This window comes from Glandiceps talaboti, chromosome 15 (genome assembly GCF_964340395.1).
Source record: "Glandiceps talaboti chromosome 15, keGlaTala1.1, whole genome shotgun sequence".
NCBI classification, from domain to species: domain Eukaryota; kingdom Metazoa; phylum Hemichordata; class Enteropneusta; family Spengelidae; genus Glandiceps; species Glandiceps talaboti.
The window spans coordinates 15,414,304-15,436,649 of NC_135563.1; the positions used below are offsets into that span (position 1 = coordinate 15,414,304).

General features: G+C 34.8%; 1 protein-coding gene across 3 annotated transcripts in view; it reads right to left on the reverse strand.

Annotated features, from left to right (window-relative positions):
• Window positions 1-288: 288 nt before the first annotated feature.
• Window positions 289-22,346, reverse strand: part of LOC144446492 (rho-related BTB domain-containing protein 1-like) — a 58,587-nt gene continuing 36,529 nt past the window's right edge. For all 3 annotated transcript variants that reach the window (XM_078136262.1, XM_078136264.1, XM_078136263.1), the window contains 8 exons: window positions 10,012-10,218; window positions 9,000-9,103; window positions 7,603-7,788; window positions 6,039-6,393; window positions 4,322-5,120; window positions 3,425-3,543; window positions 2,788-3,024; window positions 289-2,244 (listed from right to left, as the gene is read on the reverse strand). In XM_078136262.1, the coding sequence (XP_077992388.1) occupies window positions 1,996-2,244; window positions 2,788-3,024; window positions 3,425-3,543; window positions 4,322-5,120; window positions 6,039-6,393; window positions 7,603-7,788; window positions 9,000-9,103; window positions 10,012-10,194 (2,232 nt within the window). In that variant the 5' untranslated portion in view covers window positions 10,195-10,218 and the 3' untranslated portion in view covers window positions 289-1,995. The remainder of the gene's footprint in view (window positions 2,245-2,787; window positions 3,025-3,424; window positions 3,544-4,321; window positions 5,121-6,038; window positions 6,394-7,602; window positions 7,789-8,999; window positions 9,104-10,011; window positions 10,219-22,346) is intronic.

Here is a 22,346-nt window from a genome sequence, read left to right on the forward strand (position 1 = left end):
TTCTTGACAAAGTAGATTTCTGATAGGAAAAATGCTGACAAATATTCATACTTTTTTCTACTTTAATAGTAAAGGTGTATTTTATTTTCACATAAATCTATATCACTTGAAATGTTGTAAAATTTCATCAATACTGTATTCACTTCTTTAACTGTCACCCATCTCACATTAGGACACCTTCTTCACCCCACCCTTTCCCTACCAAGATACCCTTCACCCCTCCCCTTCCCCTCCAAAGATACCCTTCATCCCTCCCCTTCCCCTACCAAGATACCCTTCACCCCTCTCCTTCTCCTCCCAAGATACCCTTCACCCCTCCCCTTCAACAAAATCATCTTCCTCAATTAACATGTGTAGGTTTGGGCAGAAAATAATATCATTTCAAAGAGATTTACTTTTACCATTTGTTATCGTAAGTAATTTGTCTGCAGTGAAAAGGGATTGTAATCTTTGGATTGTACCATTGAAAGGAAAGGGGTGCCACTGTCTATGATTGTACATGGGTCTTTGATAACATAACATGCTGGAGAACTTCCCAAGTGTTGCATATGTCATGTTATTTCTTGCAAAGATAGGGAGTCTATGATACATTGGTATTTGTTGACATGGCAGGCTGGAAGAACTTCCTAGATCTGCTTAGTGTATCAGTTCTTACAAAAATAAGGAGTCAATAGAGAACTGAGTGAAACACTCTAAGTGCAAATGATTTCACAACTCACTATACTACATGTATGTATGGTTCACAGATACTGAAAGTAAAAGTATGCTTTCATCTGATATATCGTGTCAGCTGTTCAAAATACAAATGATTCTATACTGTTTGGATAAATATAGCATTACTGGCACATCAATTATCTTATCACAAGATTCTCTTTAATGGAAAAATCATATTAATTCTAAATAAATGGTTATTCTTGGCTGCATGAAATTCAATTTTAATTCACTTTTGTTTGTACACGGAGGTCGTGATTCTATCTCCATGATGAGACATATACAAAGTACAATTTCACTTGACATATTGCAAGACAGATTTATAGCCATTGCTTTATACTTCTGTATACACAAACAACACTGTTGCTTGGTAGGGAAGTTTCACGTACAAATTGTATGTAAAACATTTGCTATTCTCTTCGTATCACTCATATCCTTACAGGGCAGTTTCAAAACTTGTATGTGAACACTTTTATTCACTAAACCTTGCAGGGCAGTTTCAATATTTGTATGAACACCTCTGTTACTCATATCACATTGAAGAGCAGTTTCAAGATTCTTTTTCTCATGGACAACAAAAAACATGGTGTTAGTCAGTTTCAAAACTTATACGTGAATTCTTTTTCTTCACGTACATAGCAGTACATGGTACAACAGTTTCAAAACTTGTGAACCATTTTCCTCAGAATCAGAACATCATTTGGTATGAAAATTTCAAAACTTGTTATTCGATCAACTTGCTGGGCAGTTTCTGAACTTATTTAGTATGTGAAAACTTTCTCTCACAGATAAAGACACACATATGGTATGAAGACAGTTTGGAAACTTGTACGAGAACTCTTCAGAATCGTTACTCACATCAGCAGTTTCAAAATATGTATGTGAATTCTTTCCCTCACAGACACAAGCACACATGGTAGTAGACAGTTTCAAAACTTGTATGTTACATCTTGATTCTCACAGACACAACACTACTTTCATGGAAACCTTCACAATCACTAAATAAATCCTTTGTACTAACACACACTTAAAGTTGGAAGGGCAGTTTCACTTCTAACCTACAGGTCATTTTCCTCATAGATGGGTACACTCATGCTATGGGGACAGACCATACCCCTTAACTTCACAGGTCATTTTCCTCATAGATGGGTAAACCCATGCTATGGATGGGGAATAGACCATTGTTTTCTTGGCTCGGCAGTTTTGTAGCCAAAACCTGCAATTCACAAAGTCGTCATTCTTCTCAACAAAAGTCATTTCACAATTGGCAGGAATTTTGCACATTTATAAACACCACTTTCGTTTTCCTTTCCTGGTGGTTGTTCTCTCACTTTTGTCACGTTCAAGCTTTGCTTTGTCGTAATAGTCCTTCTCTTTAAGATACCACAATGGTGGCCACTGGTGGCGCTGTAAATAGTGGGCTTCCCCAGAGTTGATACTGTGGAGATGTCGGGCGTATTTCTGGTGGATATCGATGAAATTACTAGCAACGAATGTCAGGCACCACTGATGTAGCTGATTTGCATTGTGCATCTTGAAGAAAAGAGAAAAAGAACATTTATCGTATTGAGTCAAAATTAAATCAACTTGATGTTATCCTATAGGTGGTTAAATTGGGGTGATTGGAAGAATACCCTTCCTGCAAGGGTCTTGGTAACCAAGACTAGATTATTTGTAATTATTATAATTCCCAATCTGGGGTGATTGGAAGGATAGCTCTCCTGCAAGGGTCTCTGGGTAACCAAGACTAGATTGTTTGTAGTTGTGGTACAGGTAATGCCTAATCTGGGGTGATTAGAAGGATTAGCCCTCTTGTAAGGGTCTCTGGTTAACCGAGACTAGATTGTTTGTAGTTGTGGTAATACCTAATCTGGGGTGATTGGAAGGCGAGGCCTTGTCCGTCGTAATAACCAAGACTAGATAGTTATGGCTATAAGCAACATGACAGATTATTTACAACTGTAAGACTGATTGATTTGTATCTATCATTGCAATGACACATTTCCCATAATGCACCATTCACGATGGCAGTAATATGCAATGGTCCAGTTAGAAAACTGACAAAGTATAATTTACCTTAGTCACTTTCAGAAGATTGATAACATCTTCTTGGACATCTCGTTCTTTCTCCAAAGCCAACTGAAATTCCTTGATGATATTTTCCTCAGCTTGGGCAAGTAGATGCGGTAGGCACAGAAAGTTAGCTAGCTCTATGAGATGAAGACACTCAGCTGGCTTGATAGGTGGGCATTCGTCTGTGTACAGGTACTCCAATAAGACTTGAAAACAACCCTTTGTACCTGGCATGTAGATCTACAGAATAAAATTTATTTCCTTGAATTTATCGAAAATGGACTTTGTGATTATAACTAGACAATATTTTATACTATGTATATTTCTGATTTACAATTTGATGTGGAATGTATGTACCAACAGGTAATGAATATCTGATGCGAAATTGCAAAAAATTTTTGTAAATTTTCTGATTTCTAATGTTGTAAAATGTAAAGGAAACAACTATCGGACATTTCACACACACATCACATATTACTTATCTATGTATGTAATAATAGTACAACAATGTCGACCAAAACAGACGACAAACTTTTTGGTATTTTTGGAATAAACACTACACATGTGATTTGTTGTCATATCTAGGATGACACAAATTAATACACTTCATCAATAAATCTAGTAAATATAGATCACTAACCTCTGTATAGGTACTTTCTCTAAAATTTCCACCCAACATGGCATGCATCATATCACATCTAGCCATCAACAATGCTTTATGGGCAGCTACCATACCGTCATCTGTCTGAATTACCATATCTAGGACAACATAGATTAATACACTTCATCAATAAATCCTATAAAATTACAAAATTTATAGCACAGGAACTAATATGGTTCAGGAACAAATCTAACTAGTCCTTTCATTAGAAAGGCAAGAGAATCGAAACATTAAGCCAGCCAAAGGTATTTTACAATTTCAAACTCGTATCTTAAAAGTATTTTGGGAATGAATATGCTTTTGATCAAATGTCCTGCAGTCGAGAAATTATCAAAATAACGTTTGTGTTTTTAATCTCTTGGCAACAACTACTAAAATATGTATTCTGGTAAACTGTACATCATCGCAATTGTTTGAACAGAAAATATTATAAGTCTACTGGAACTGTTGGATTTTACCGATCACTGACAGGACTAAAACTATTTGTAAACGTGGTATAAAATCAGATAAAAGTGATGTCATTTTACGTGTTGTCAAGCAATGCAACCTAGCTGCATGTTAGAGATTTTATATCTGTTGCCGTCAGAATCACGGTCCGTATGATGTAGACTGTACGATACATGGTGATGTTCAACCCTATCAAGCTTCTAAACCACAGTGGTAGCTGATAGCATGACACGAATGTCGTATCTTACTGACTATGTATGACATTGTTGTCTACTGTAAATAGTGAAGAACCTGTCTTTCTGAAGACGATCGTTAACCAAAAGAGCTTGCAAGCTCATTCAAACTGAACAAAATTGAATCAATAGTCTAAAATATCTCTCACCATTCCTGATTTACAAACTGATTAATTCCTATCTGAATCACACTCACCTGAAAATAATCCTTTCCTCAGAAAATAATCCCTCAATCCTGCCACTCTGCGGCGATGAAACTGGGATACCATCATAGTATTCATGTATGCTTCCTGATTGTGTACATTACTCACTATGGTAACAAGATCTTCAAGTTGTAGATTTTCAGCCACATTGATGACTTCCTCCAAGTCCACAGTTCCCCACTTCTCATGATCAAAAACGCCCATATACAAGTATTCCAGACATACTTGGAAAACAGCCGGTGAAATATGTGGCTTTACTGTGACTACGGTTTGAACATTAGGAGCCCCGCTGATTGGATCTTCCACAGGTTGGAGGTGAATCGAAGCAAAAATTGGGCTGTCTAAGGTTTTTCCAGGGAAGCCATGGAACTCAGTCGTGGAATGATTGTTGAAGTACTTTTCCATGCATCCTGATATTTGATCACTTGGCAGTCGAGTCCTTGGGGCACAGGCTCCTAATGCTTCAACTGAATCTTCACTACTACTCGGAGTCCTAACTGCTTCACTTGTTGGCTTTTTTCGAACAGTGCCCCCAAGTGGCAACTTTAGGTCGGCAGTAACAGTAGCAGATGGTGTTTCCCAGGAAGACGTACCAGCTGTTGTCACAAAAACCTCTACGTCAAAATCCTCTCTCTCAATAACTTCTTCCTTGTCAACTTGAGGGGTCTCTCCATCTTTGCATGCAGCTGATTGGTTTAGGTCTGGCACCTCAGAAGTAGAACTCCCTATCTTATCAGAGAGGTCGGTGAGGAAGATATCATAAAATGTTGGAGAAGCTGCCACCAAGCATACCTACAGAGATAAGATCAAAGTGAATACAGGCATATCTAAGAACATTCTTTATGAGACATAGATATATGACAATTGCAAATTCAATCCCCATATCATATAGTTTTCTGGGGAAAATTCCTTTAGATGAATAATTTTGTTTCTTTAATCTCCAAAATATCTGACAGGTAGAGAAAACATTTGAGTCAAAGTAAACAGATTTTTTTTGGTCTTGACATAAATCTTAAGTCTGAAACGATGTGTTTGATGATTCTTGAATTATTGGGTGATGATCAACTCAGTCAATCCATGGAGGTAGTAACCCATCTATAAATAGGGACCTGGTAGGATAGTAGTTGCTACGTGAAGGATTTCATCCTACGTGCTTACATAGGATGCAAGGGATTGTATGTTCCCCAGGGAGTTGTGGAAGTTATAAAGGGTTGTTGTGTTGACATACAGGTCTTGAACAGGGTCAGCACTATGATAGCTGTCAGTTTTGAACCCCTACTGTGACTCAGTCAACCCAGCTGTATGAATGGTAACCTCATAGGACAGAGATTGCTTTACGAAGGATTTGATCCCATGTGCTGATCAGAGAATGCAATGGATTGTATGTTCCCCAGGGAGTTTAAGTTAAATAGGGCTTCTGTGCCGATATAGGTCTGTGCCAGGAGTAATAGCTGTACAGTGCTATGATCATAATATTCACTGTAGAAAGTGTTTTAAAATGTTCACTATTACGATTGAAATTGAATTACTGATTTTACAAATTTTCTATAGCAATCCCATGTTCTTCTCTGTAGATCCATAAGAAGTGTTTTAATGTCTCTTTTAACTTATTGTGCAGCAATTTTGAATATTTTTAAAACAGAGGAAGCGCTTTAGAAATGAAATAAATATTAAATGTTAAGTACTAGTTCCATGACAACACAGACTTACCCGATGAGCTGGAATAAGAATACCACGAATTACAAACATGACGTCAGAACACATAGGATTATCTAGTAAACTGCCAATATCTTCAATGAAAGTAGACGACGGAATGTGGATGTTGGGAGGGTCTGGTTTGGGTGGCAAGTATGGCTCTTGTAACAATGGCTTCTGTACTTTCCTCAGACTGGACATCCAGAATCGTGTGTGTCGACGTGATATGAGAGCAGCACGTATAACGTTATCGAACACTTCACGAATTCCATACAAAGTAATGACGCTTGATTCATAATATGGAGCACCGATGTCTTTGGCAACCTGACGACAATCTTGCGGTGGAATGATGTCCTTTTCATAAATTGGCCTGAAAGGTAATCATTTTGGAGTAATGTCATTTCTCAGTACAGAATTGCATTTTTTTTGCAAAGGAATGAGAAATTTTCAACATGGTTGACCTCAAATTGTCTTCAAGTTGAAGGTTTTTCCAGGAGTGATTTGCAAGTTCATGATTTTCAAGGACTCCAGGAATGGTTTTGAAACCCCGGGAGTAGTTTCCAAATCCATGATTTCCAGAGACTTTTCGGGTTCCAGAATGGTTTGGAATTCCAGGACTTTGTACTCATATGAACACTGCGTACAATGACCTCTGCTTACGTCACAACACGATTTACTTCAAGTCAGATTGTAAAATTAATCACTGTCTAGATATCAACACATCCTGTTTCAGATTCTCTACATCTTCAAATAAATGGATTTTGTACAAACGAAGAGTCCTTTTAATTTAGGTCACTTCGTTCTCATGTTATTGAAATCCAATTAATCTGTCATCTATCACCAACATCTTCTCCTCTGACATTTACCAAAATTACAAGATAAATAGAACTCAAAGATCATCTGTTATTGACAACTAATTCCATCACCATGGCAATAATAAGTAGTCCATTTCTTTTATTGGCACTTTGTCAAATCTAGAAATAATCACCAAATGTTGCCTTGAATCCACACACTTCCTGTTTTTTCATAATACTTAAATATTCAATCAATCAAATTTTCAATTTGAAATTACTTCTTTATCATCTATTTATGGGTTTATCAAAAACAAGAACTGTACTGACTAGAAAATAGTTCTAATGTATCAAATATGAATGGCGCAATCGAAGCTCACGTATGCCATTATACTACATGTACTACCACCAATGTTTGTCCAAATGGCACTAAGAACTTATGCTGTGTTTGTGCCAATGGCATTGAAGCACTACTGCTGTGTCTGTTTCAATAGCACTGATTTGAAACACTATCACTGTATTGGTGCCAATGGCACTGAAGCACTTAACTGCTGTGTGTGTTTCAATGCCACTGAAGCACTTAGTGGCTGTGTCAATTGTACTGAAGCACTATATAACTGCTGTGTGTGTGTGTGTGTGTGTGTGTGTGTGTGTGTGTGTGTGTGTGTGTGTGTGTGACACAATGGCACTGAAGCACAAGTGCAACTACCAAATATTCAAATGAACTATGGCCAGCGACTGTACAAATGGCATTGCAACACAACTATTATAACATCAAATTAACTTACTTGGTAAGGAGTCCTCTATATTTATTCAGCTCATCCAGATTGGCAAAACGTAAATCGTTCTGGCAACCACACATAATAATTGGTGTGTGAGGACAGAATCGGCGTATCTCTGGAAACCACACAGACTTGATATGTTTCAATGATGGTGGCTTAGCAATTGAAAAACACAGTAAGACCACATCACACCTGTAACAATATATTACACGATAAATTTAATACATATACAATACACATGTTTCCCTAAAGACCACTTTGCTGTACCTCAGATTCCATGGATTTCATGTCATTTTTAAAGTCACTAACATTTGCTTTTGAACACTTCTATTAAAGGCAACAGATGGCAGCCATTTTGGAGAATGTCATCAATTTAAAGAACTTTTTTTATGAAGACTTGCGAAAAGGTGAGAAAAGGTGCAATATATTTTTTTGGATCACAGAATGAAGGGATTTTATTTATTGCTTCAATTTGGATTGTGTGTAGTAGATTTAACAGTGAGAGTAAAGGTTACCTTATACATGTATTACGACAATGAGGGCAAAATATGTGAAAAGTTACGATTTTAATTGACCACAATCAGGGTTTAAAATTGTGTAATTTTCCTTGCTATCAAATTAGTGCTGCTTGCAGATGTAGTAATTTAGTCAGCACTCAATACTTTCTGACATATTGTCACTTTCCAGTCGACAGTAACACTTTGATTTCAAGTTAGCAAGACTTTGAGTCACTATATATATACTATATTACACTACATGTGAATGACTCTTTGTTATGACAATTTCCCCGACACAAGTTAAACACAAGTTGTGGAAATAATACTCCAAGAAAATACAGCCGTTCCTTAAAGATGGCAGATGAGTTATAGAGATACTTTAATACAATTCCGACTGTAGAATGATTATTTTTATGTCACATAAAACAAAAATAATCGATGAAAACAGTAAACTATTAATCTAAAGAAACATTAATGCCTACAAAGCAATTAGGAATTCACTTCTTGTGATTATGAAATTGGAAACTAAATTAGCTATCATTTAGTAGTGATACCCTTTATAATAATGATTTATATACATTGCAGTATATGTCTTAATCTGCATCTAATTCCACTCAAGCTTTTCCACTTAACTCCCCAATCTATCTTCAATTTACTCATATTAAACCCCTTCACTGCACAGACTACTTGTCAAACTTTCATTCCAAATTCCAAATTTGTTTAATTTACAGAAATTTCATTAACAGTAAATTTGATTTTCCAAATTATTTGGCTTTACATGATTTGTGAGAAATAAAACGTGATATTTTACTCGTGCACTTTCCCCATTACAATTACATTATGATTAAAAAGTGGAATAATTCTATTGTCAGCAACCTTTCACCCTAATCTGACCTCTGACCTCACCTGCCATATGCAAAACGTCTGTCTTTATGATGGTCACCAAATGTATCCCATAATCTTAGTGAGGCTTCAGCCCCATCCACATTGTCACGAGCTCGTTCCTGTATCTGAAATGAAAGAACAATCCACTATATTTCATTCCTGAATGTCCAGATAAATTTAAATTATTAAAACCAGTACACACATACACAACTTTGTGATAATTCATGATAATTAGTAACTATCATAGCACTGATATTATATCAAAATAAATTGAAAATTTCAACTCACAGAGTCAAAAAAACTTTTGAAAACAAAGTAGACCAAACCATTTGCTGTATTTTCTATTAATGGCAGTATACCAACCTGCATCAACTAAACATTTAACATTATTCGTCATACAACTTACATTTTTTTTACAATATTTTTTATATTCGACATGGATATAAAAAACTTCTACTTTCATCTTTTAATGGTTCAAAAAGTGTTTTGTGACTCATTCTAGAAGGTAGATCAGTAGTTAGTTTCACCAAGGACTTTATGAAAACCTCTACTGTTAAATCTTGAGGTGGTGAACTTCGATTCTGGTCTATTAACCTCTGGATATAGTCTATACTGGTCTATTTCTTACCTCTGGATACAGTCTATACTGGTCTATTAACCTCTGGATACAGTCTATACTGGTCTATTTCTTACCTCTGGATATAGTCTATACTGGTCTATTCCTTACCTCTGTATACAGTCTATACTGGTCTATTTCTTACCTCTGGATACAGTCTATACTGGTCTATTTCTTACCTCTGGATACAGTCTATATTGGTCTATTTCTTACCTCTGGATATAGTCTATACGGGTCTATTTCTTACCTCTGGATATAGTCTATACTGGTCTATTTCTTACCTCTGGATACAGTCTATACGGGTCTATTTCTTACCTCTGGATATAGTCTATACGGGTCTATTTCTTACCTCTGGATATAGTCTATACTGGTCTATTTCTTACCTCTGGATATAGTCTATACTGGTCTATTTCTTACCTCTGGATACAGTCTATACTGGTCTATAGCCCATACAGTTGGTATATGTGTTGCCATCAACTGCTCCCTTGATATTTTAGCATTACATGCTCTGGCTACTATAAGCCTTGTCTTTCCTACTGCGTTGTCACCAACAACCACACATTTCACCAAAGCCTGCTGTGCGGGACGTTCATTCTCCATGGCGCCATTAGCTCAGCAACAACTCTATATATAAGATACAAACAAATCATGTTGTTAACATCTGTAAAATGGGTTCAACATTAAAATTTGCCACAAAATTAGGATTTGTTTAAAATCTTTCAACATGACACAAAATGCAAATATTATTGTTTTGGTGATCAGACCACAACTATGATAATGCACTTTGGAAAATCTGATAAAATTCAAACAGTTTTCAATTATAGGATAATATACCCTTGTCTAGTTGCTGAATAGACTTTGACAAGATTTAGCGTAGATGGAGTGTAGAAAAATGCATGTATAAATGTTCATTCATTTTATAGGAGCGCCATTGTAAATTGCACACACAGGTATACACTGGTAGAGTTTATATCTACCCAGTGCTTAACAATGACAGAGAATATTACTGAAAACTTATGGATGATATCTATATCGGGCATAAGTCAGAAGGGTAATTATTTTAAGGTGTATGATAAATATTTGGTTGGTTACACGCTATTCAAGTGACACTCCTAAAACGCCAGGATAATTTCTTGAAATAAACTTCATTTCATGACTTCTGAATTGCCCCTTTTAAAACACTTAGTGTTTTCAATTCTTTCGTCTGAACCCCAGAAATGAGGACATCTTTTCTAGACTACTGACAATATCTTGAAATCCAAAATGATAAAATGAGTAATTAAGATAGACATCAAGAAATCAGAGAACAGATTGAACTGAAAACGTCACTACTTTAACGGGTAAATTTCACATCCATCTTATCTGATCACCTGTCTATTATCATATACCTAATCTCATTACTTGTACTGTTCTTGTCAAAAATAAGTCACCGCTGCACTTCAGCTAAACACACAGCACTCAATTACATCTCGAAACACAAACTAATGAACCAAAGTATTAAATCATTCATGACCATGCAACTTCAACAAACGTACTTGAACAACGAGGGATCTGATTTTCCTCACCCAACAACGTCATGAACGATATAAGAAATTCACAAAGCACACAGTGTAATGTTTAAACTCCGGTGAATTGCAACGATCTAATTTGATGAAGTTCTTTCACCCTGTCAAGAAAAGGGTCAGGTCTCGTGACAATAAGACAGTAGCATTTTAACTCATCAAACAGACAAGATGAATACGATGTCTTGAGATTTAAACTCATTCCAAGTCTAACAGCCATGATTAATGTGTATTCAAGAAAAAGGCAGACATGCTGTTATTGCCATGACAACTGCTTCATCATCAACTTGTATCCTGGATACAGTCAATTAAAAAAACTGCCTATGGTACATTTCTTTACATGTGTAATCATTTCAGTTAAAGGATTAGATACAATATACGATGTTGGAAAAATCTATAAAAAGACTGAATATTGAAGACAGGACAAAACAAAGCAAATATTACACATAGCATAGATACAAACTTTCAATGGCCGTCACTATCAATCAACCCCCACAACTGCTAACAATATACTTAGCTATACATACAAAACATGACTCCTGAGACAGAGTGTATACAAATGTTTGTAAAATTAAGATATGATGTGTCATATTACACCCTATCAGATACTTATGCTACTTACAGAATAGAATAAAATATAATTTTTATTGCATCTGTTAAGAAAACTACATTTCTTCATTAAATCTTCTGCAATAAGCGTTCCGTGCTAAAACAAACTAGAAAATATATCAACTAGAGTAATAATAGTTAACAAAATATGTAAATAGTATATATGATACGACATGTTATGCCACACTTTCAGTCAGCAGAGAAGTATAATTAGAACTGAAGAAGGCAATGTATCTTACAGTCTATGTACAAATAACATAACATACTGATAACAAACTGATAACAAACTGATAACAAACTGATAATGAACTGATAATGAACTGATAACGAACTGATAACAAACTGATAACAAACTGATAATGAACTGATAACAACTGTTAAGAACTATGCAGGACTTCAGTAGATATAAACTTTACTACATATTCAAAAATAATGGAATCTGTGATGGCAAGGTTTGACATTTCCCTGTATTAGATTCTGGTAAAACTCATATATTAAATCCAACATGTTATAAAAAAAAACAGTGAAGAAGAAACTTCATAAAATGTTGACTAAACTTAGATTTTACCTAATCAAAAATAATGACATTTATACTCTGCATGTATGAAATCAAAAAAACTAGTATACTGGCAACTCAAATCATAAATATGTAAACACATTGACAAGTTTCATTAAATTTTAAAAGCACACTATGTACCCTCAAAATCAAATCAAATATTCATATTCAATTATTAATATGAATATGTAATTTTTATCATAAAACATTTCTGTATCAAAGCCAGTACTACTTTATACTTTAAATATTCATAATCAATTATTAATATGAATATATAATTTTTATCATAAAACATTTCTGTATCAAAGCCAGTACTACTTTATACTTTAAAATATTCATAATCAATTATTAATATGAATATGCAATTTTTATCATAAAACATTTCTGTATCAAAGCCAATAAATGTACTTCTACATTAAATATTCATAATCAATTACAATTTTATCATATTGCTTATTTCTCTATCAAAGTCAATAACTACATTTTTATATTAAATATGTAGCTTCTGCCTGTATCAAAACCACTTCTTGAACTTTCTAAAATAAAATATTTATATTCAATTATGAGTTTAACATGTACATGTATATTGTTTATAATTAGGCTTCTTTTTCTTATAAATAGGTGTGAAGATCTACACTGTAATGATGTTAGCTTGATGTATTTTCAATAATTGATTTTATAAGGGAATGGTTCTTGATGTCATACAAAGACAGGATTATATACTAATCAAATTAATCAAAATACATGTAGTTGGGGTGTTGTCTCGGTTACCCAGACTCTCACCACTGGGGGCTCTTCTACATAAAACTACAAAGACAGGACTACAAAACACGTTCCAACTACCCTGCACCAGAAATCACACAATTCATTTCTTCCAAGTCTTAAAAAAATGGGCTTATAGACGAGGCCTGTTTGTTAGATATATCAGTCACTTGAGAAGTGATAACATGTTGCGAAAGTACCTCAATCGTTTAGCCTGCAATGTTGGACGCGAAGGACTTGTTATTATTCTGAAAAGAATACACAAGTATACAAGTTCCATGTACCCTACCTGTAGACTTGAACCACAATTACTACTACATTATTGCTGCTATCCTAACTGACATTTTGATTTTTTTTAAAAACTGCTAAGCCCTACCCCTCAACACACATACAATGTAATGTGTACAAAACGTTTTGTGTAAATTTGAATAGAATACGGTGTATTTGGGCCGACCGGTCACATTTCCATATACCTGCCCGGAAAAGCTCTCATGATGACACCTAATTATGTATTCATCATGTGACCTGAATGCACAATATAAATGTCTAATTACATATTTGTAATTCCACCAATCACATATTCTATGGCGGAATGCCATTTGAGACCAGCATAACAGAAGAATTACTGAGTACTACACTTAGAAAGAAAAAATCAATTTCAGTTAGGACAGTTGAAATACATGTTAGCGTTTGTCCTTTAGTGATAAATAAAAAAAGAGCCAGTCTGAAATGTAAGTCTTGCAAATTTTTTTTTATAATGAAGTATTCTTGTTTTTAATGACTGCAAACAACTCATAAGACATACTTGATGAATCTATAAAAGCATAGAAATCAGCCAATGAAACATTCTGGACACAGCTTAGTTATTTTTGTGCGCCATTATTATGATAATGAGGTCACAGGTCATTTGAGGTCAAACAGATTTACAACGCAATAAAAGTTTATATGCGAATATTTCATAAACGCGCACATCGTTAAGAACTCAATATTGTAAAATAAAGCATTTTTTTTTACAGCTACACGAGGTAATACTTTGAAAAGAGTCTTTAAATTGGAAAAGAAATAAAATGTTGTATAAAATAAACCCAAGGGAGCAGGCCTTTTATTACTTTCATGCGAAAAGTGCTTCATTCTGAAGTAAAGTGTACTTAAAATCTTTTTTTACATTCCACAAGGTACAATCATAAAGCCATAAGTCTTCATCAGTTCGCTGTTATAGCTTAACTTCTATTACACGTTTCGCTTCTTCAAAGGAACTTGTAAATGCCGTATTGATTGAATGAACTTCACCATGCATTTATCGATTGGATGAGTATAGATAGAATCCATGCAAACACTCCATGGAGACCTAAATGTACAGCATTTACATATCACAGTGCCATTTTTGACCTTCTCTGAATTTCCTAGTTGTTTCTCTCTGGGTTTTTTTTTCATGAAAGACTTTCAAATTGCAACCGATCTTTTGTAACTTCTCTTAATTTGGTAACTTATGTGAAATCATTTAAACATTATTCTATTATTGGAAAATTCACTGTAGATTTAAGATCCTGCTCACTACAAGTGGAAGTAGGTCACAAAAAACGTTATATTACATTTACAGCTGAATTCAGAAAAACTTGAAAGAACTAAATCTGTGGAAGATTAATTTATGAAAACTGAATGATTTCATGTGAATTTCAAGACCACATGACATAAAGAACACACTGTCATGATGAATACCAACAAGAAAAGAAATCCTGTATTTACTGTACAAATGTGTACAATTTGTCATGTGTGATATGATTGTACATTGTATATCATGGATACCTTTCTCAAGACTTGTTGTAATACATGTTGTTCTGGGTTTTTTTTAAGGTTAATATCCTCAATTCTAAGTATTTGTATAATGTGTTGTCACAGAACCCCACAATGCAGTGCCAGTGTGGCATACTTAAAAAGGCTATTTATATAAGAACTTGCATTGCTCTCCATAGCCATGTTTGTGTGACTGACATTTTGTGAGAGAGTGAAAGTGCAGCAGAAACACTGCAAGCATCATGAGTATACAAATACCCCTGAGTACCCACATTGACTGGCACTCATGAATTAGCAGAAAACACAGCAAGCATCATGGGTATAAAAAATACCCTGAGTACCCACACTGACTGACACTCATGAATGAGCAGAAAACACAGCAAGCATCATGGGTACAAAACCCCTAAGTACCCACACTGACTGGCACTCACGACTCAGCAGAAAACACAGCAAGCATCATGGGTACAAAACCCCTGAGTACCCACACTGACTGGCACTCAAGAATGAGCAGAAAACACAGCAAGCATCATGGGTACAAAACCCCTGAGTACCCACACTGACTGGCACTCACGACTCAGCAGAAAACACAGCAAGCATCATGGGTACAAAACCCCTGAGTACCCACACTGACTGGCACTCACGACTCAGCAGAAAACACAGCAAGCATCATGGGTACAAAACCCCTGAGTACCCACACTGACTGGCACTCACGACTCAGCAGAAAACGCAGCAAGCATCATGGGTACAAAATCCCTGAGTACCCACACTGACTGGCACTCACGACTCAGCAGAAAACGCAACAAGCATCATGGGTACAAAATCCCTGAGTACCCACACTGACTGGCACTCACGACTCAGCAGAAAACGCAGCAAGCAGAAGTGCATATTTACCCTGAGTAGCCACACTTAAGTGCTCACGAATCATGGGATTAAGTTTTTATTGCATACTTATCCAAAACAGAAAATTCATTGAGGAACGAAAACTGCATGCATTCACAGGATTTTAAATGGACGACATGAGAACTCTTTTCATATAATTGTTGTACTACACTGCCAATACTTAAGAGAATTCCATATATATGCACGTGCCCCAGTGTAACTAATTATGGCATTGTTGTATATATCAAAATCTAAGTTTATATTCACATGTACTTCGTGTTTTCGAGAAAAATACTGATTTCACTGTCTTGACCCTTGTCTTGCATTGAACATTCCATCACACCTACACATATTTTACTCCTACGGAAATTGTATATTTTGTACGATATTACTGCTAGAGGTGATGTGGTTTGTGTCCCCCTACATTTCTCATCAATCTAAATTCAGTGATATTAAAAAGATTCATTTTTCCAAAGATGATTTTTTTTTCATTATGAAAACATCTATTTCAATGTAGGGAAGACAATACTGACAACTCCCTAGATTAAAGCTTCTTTCACAACTCGTCCAAATTCCTGATCCTCTTATTTTTCGTTTTCATTTCATGATACTCAAACTGCGAAGTAAATAAAATATATTTTTATTAGGTTACTATTACAAACTGTAACACATGTTGATGAGTGATGACTGCAACCAGACAACTTAATCACATACATGTCATCGATCAGTTTTTTTTTTCACTTATATTTCTATGCTACCGATACTCTGTCACAGCCTGCGTCTGACCTCTTCAAAAACTTATCCATTTCATATGTGCCACTGCATGTCAATTTAGACCAATTTCTGATTAGGAAACGGTGGCAACTATTTTCCATATGCTCTAATATGTCAAAGTTACATTGAAAAGTTACCTATTTATCCTACGAATTGGATGCAGAATTTGATAATGAGGAAAACACTTTTACACACGGTATCATTATTTCAAAGATATGTAACTACAAATCCAGTATTTTGATCCTTGAATAACTAGCATAATCCATTTACTATGCATGCCATCATATTCTGACCTAGCTTCATTAAAAAATACATGAATTCATGATTTCAGGAAATCTGATATTCTATTTACCAGTTTTGCAATGTACTACAGATGATACATGTACACTAAACCTCTGATACTATTTTTTTTCCTACTTCTTTTTACATAACATTTTGTGTTTGATGATATCATAATGACATTGATATGAACAGTCTGTAGTAATAACTGAGGATAAAATGGCTAGTACATCCAAATAATTGTGTAGATAGATGTACTTTTTGAAAACCCACAGTTGTTCGAAACATAGTAAGACTTTGGGCTTGTCCTACAGATGATAACTTGTATGGACACTGTGTTCACCAAGTCACATATACAAATTATGATATCATAAAATTTCTTTACCAATTTGTAAAAAATTAGCACATTTTCTATTTTGGCCCAATAGGGACAAACTATAAATTCTTAACTTTCACACAGAAACTATTAAAAATAAAGGGTTTGTACATCCTGTCCACTAGAAACTTTCATAGCAGACAATTTGATCATACAAGAATACACTTTTTCTACAAAGTGATATTATGTATTAAAAGACGATATACATATAGAGATTAAGGTTTTATCCATCTGTAAAAACAAAATGATGAAATACAAAATATTAAAAAAAACACCTTTTTTTTACATTCCAGGATCTCTAGATGGCCTTATTCAACATTTTTCAGTTACCTGTGTACCTCACGGTATTTGAAGGTTTGTTGAATATAAAATTTGACTACATGTATCTTGATTTTACAGTCAGAGCATAAAAACCTTGGGAGGAAGCTATCACTGAGTTTACAAGTGATTTCAAATACTGTTCTACAAGTACACACGATTCTGTTCCATAATTGGTCATAAATTGGTTTGAAGAGTGTATTTCAGTAACAGGTACTCAGCTGGTTGTCAAAGCCAATCAACACTTCCCAGGCAGTAAATCAACCTCTCTGACATTTCCCCAGAAACTAATCAAGACTATATGGAATAATCCCATTCCATGGCAGTCTTTAATAGTCACAACTAGTAATGAGTCGCTGGAAATAAATAGTGAATATTCCACTTGACAACTTTTGGACATATGTAGTTGACATAAATTTGGCAATATTAATACAAAAATTAAGAAATAGGACATAACTATTAAAATAGGTAGTCCTTTCATAACTGAATTTCAATCAGATACTTATATATTACTTTGAAATTCTTACTCCAAAGTTGACACTAGGAGTCCTAGAGTAGTAATCATTTTAGATTTTTGATAAATAAAACAACTTTACAAATTAGTCTTTGTCTACATTAAATTTCCTGAAAAATAAACTCTGTAATATTAAATGACTCTGTTCTCTGATTATGTACATGGAGGACACATTCACTCAGAAAGAAACAATGGGTTCTCCAGTGATTGGGGGAATCTACATCTCTATTCAGATGGCTATGATGAAAGGTGCATGCACGTTTCTCAAAGGATCTAACCATCAACTCCATTAACTTTGTTCTCATAGGATCTGAACTAAGCTGGCTTTCTTCTAAAGCTAATGATACAATTTGTAGGAAAGAATTTAAAGGATAGGGCTTTGCACGCTGGCACTCAAAAACAACTATGGTGGCAGGAAATGTCATGTTTCAACACTTGTAGTTTTAAAAAATTGGAAATGGATACCCTTGTGTGAGGTGAAAGTATTCTAGACTACACCTACGTGTGATTGAGAGATTGCAATTACATCTCGAGTGATGCATCCCCAGAAGACATCTTTTAGATAGCTGAAACCTTAATACTGTACCGACAAAGTGTGAACTTGGCATTTCGGTAAACAGTATCAATTTACATGTATCATATAGATACATCTGTATATTCTTGCTGTGTACATGACAGGGAATTACACTGAGAGAGTTTGTACAAGTACAAAATTGAGTTTAATTCAGTTGGACATTTTGTGCTCTGGCTTTGTATTTCACAGGTAAACTTCATTCAAACATTGCACAACAATCAGACATGGTGCTATGAATACATATAAGCCTCATTCTGCATTCTGTGTTTGATTCAATTTTATTAACTCACATGGGAAAATATATGCATGGACATCATGACTAAATAATAAATAACTTTGCACTAACGACCATATAAGGATTAAAATGCTAAGGCAAGAAAAACAGTTATCTTGCAGAACTACAGAAAAAAGTTGGTCCTGAACACAAGTATGGTCCCATGTACTCATAAAGTAGAACTTATTGTGTTTATAGTGTTGATTCTGAGCGCAAGCTCTCTGAGCCCCTATGTTCCGCTCTCTCATATATCCAATAGTTGTAGTAGCTTGTCCAGTCCAGATTACATGTAGTATGTTTCGTTTATATTATATTATATTTCATGTGTTGAGAGTCCAGGAAACTATCATGGCAATTCTTAAAATTGTTCACCATGTAGCACTGACATAGCATTGAACTTACATGTACATGTAATAGTAGTATGTGTGAATGTGTATTTCAAACACTGGGCTTTAAAATTTCCCGACTTTAAAGGCTTGCACCCTAGACACCATAATATAACCCATAATATTCCTTGATATACCCATAATAGAACCAGCCCTTTTACAGAACCATGCATAATTTTCAAATGGTAATTAAGCCCAGTAAAAATGATAAGAAACGTGCTTCTTTTCTGAAAATAAGGTGCTTACTCATGCATGTAATGAGTATCTTGATGCTCCATATTAGACTTTGTGTTTCATAGGGATACATTTGCGTCATAAAAAAGTATCTAATTCAAAATGATTTATAAAGAAAGATATACCATCCATCAATAGATACCGGAAAGATTGCCTGTCACAAATTCACACTGTCAATTTCATATCTTTTGTAATTTCCCAACTGGAACAGGTCAGCATGGATATGACATTTATACATTCATTATTTCTGTTACCATGACATTTTTCGAACATGCTACTTACAGCATTTCCTTCATTGCTTTATTAACGATGGTGTAAATTTTACATGAATATAGATTTACACCCCAAGACTAAGTAGCATTAGGGTGTGCAATTACAGCGATAAAATATAATTCCTCTGGACAGTAGATTTTCACACCTGAAGAGACTAGAATGTATGCTGTCCATTTGCAAAACAGTGTTCTGTGAAGTATGAAATGGAAATGACTAACATGTGTTTTGACATTTAGGTATTTTCTACATTGAGATTTATGAGTTTACTCTGAAACAAACTCATCAATCACGCGCCATCTATTTTTTATCAGTGTGCTGCATAGTGTGATATGAACTTATTATTTTATAAACTTTATCTTTTAAATGCATGAATTACTTGTACTGTAGAAATTGATATATTGTAAATACCACAGACTACAGAGTCATTAAACCATGAATTGTATGACTGTTAACCATCTCACATGCAAGCAAATGTACGTGTTATTGTGAGACAAGCTTGAGGGATAGACAAAATGCTGGCAGCCAGCAAAACCAACCGGCTATTCCACAATTTGTTTTAAAATTCTTTGTTTCAACCAGTATATTTAATAATAATAAATAATAATAATAATGTTTGTTTTTATATAGTGCTTTTCCATTCAGTCTGGGTGCTCAAAGCACTTTACAATTATTACCTCTGGCTTGGATCTATAGTAGCACAATGGCCCTTTATACTTCTTCCAATCACTGGGGAGCATACAATCCATTGCAGCCTTTATGAGCACATAGGATTAAAGCATTCACATTGCAGCCTCTATCCTACCAGGTTGCAAATTATACAGCTGGGTTGACTGAGACACAGTCATGGTTCAAATCTTGCCCAAGGACTTTAGCCACTCAGAAACAAACGGCATCAATGAGGCTCGAACCTGCAACCTGCAGATTCCAAGCCAGCCACTCTAACCAGTCACCCATCATGACTACCTTGGTGGACAGACTTGTGGGATTGTTCATCAATATTTACCACCTACTGTTCACTGACTGGCTACTTTTAAAATTAGCTACATCCCTGGAGGGACAAAATAGCAACAAATCACATATGGTCATGCAGCTATAGAGCTTGAACAAAACACAGAATGATAAAACTTTACAATGCAATAAATCAAGAGTATAATATTATGACAGACATGTGATTTTAAAGAGTTTTTAAAGGTTAAATTAAACGCCTACATAAAAGTCCATTATCCAAAGTATGATGTAAATAAGCCATAACAATGTCAAATTGATGTATGGCCATAATTCATGTAAACATTCCATTAAATGCTGAACAGAACAATAACTGTAAAAACATAATTCATCGAAAAGTGTATTTTGAGAATATTGGTAAATAAGCAGTCAATATTGGAATAATGATATTTCATTTAATACAAAAATCCTTGATGTAATTACTCTAGAATCAAAACATATTACAATAATAATATGGTAATGGAAGTCATAATATTAATATCAAACAGATTATATGAAGATTAAGTAGACCTTCAATATTGAAACAGTAATCTTTTTTATTATTTGTAGAATGATTTTAGTAAATCATAAAGTTATAAAGTCAAAATTTACAGCAATAATTGCTAACAACCATGGCATATCTGTAGTAGCAATTCAATGGAAGTATTTATCACTGGTTCTTTCATAGACCCTACACGAAAGTATGGTTGTCTTATCAAGGACAGACAAATCATGAATATTAATGAGGTATACTGAGGTCATAGGTCACAATGGTGACATATTCTATGAAAAGTACTGTCTGGCTCTTTATGCATTTAAGGCATATAGGTGAAAGTTCTTACTTGGATATTTATTGGATTTGAAAACTAGTTAACATTTGTATAGAAGTACGTCAGAATGGTGCCCTATAAGTAACTCAGCTGAGACTGTCTGCTTGTAGTATATATAATAAAAACCAAATTGCAAACCTTTATGTAGGCACATGTAACTGTAGAATGTACATATAATAGGTTCTGTAATTTGCACAGATCTTTTGACTGTCTAGTCTGTTTACATCGCCATCTGTAATTATGCTTCACTGTCTCAGTAACCGTTTATAATATGCTATCAACAGCAACCAATTGATTTGGTTTGAAAATTACATGCTCAAACTGACTGGTTTGAAAAAACGCACTCAAACTGATTGGTGACGGAATTGAGGAGTTATAACATATACATGTATGTCAGTTAATTGACTATGTTCAAATGAAGTCAATATGTGTAAATGTGTCCTCATTGAGATGGGTACAAGAGTGACATAATTTACATATACGCATATATCATGTAAATATGCTGATAACTGTAATTGGATGTGTGGTTAAATTAATTGTTTGCCATTACTAGCATTGTGAGCAGTTTAAATTTGACAGAAAAGCAAACTCACAGATTGTGATGTAAACAGGCTATTGACTGTCTATTAAACTGCTATCATCAATTTCAAAGACGGAATTTACAAAAATACCATGAATCGTAACTGGCAATTCATGATCTGAGGACAAAGTTTTAGACGCTTGAACCACACGAATATAATACTATACAGAAGGCTAAAATTAACAAATGACAAG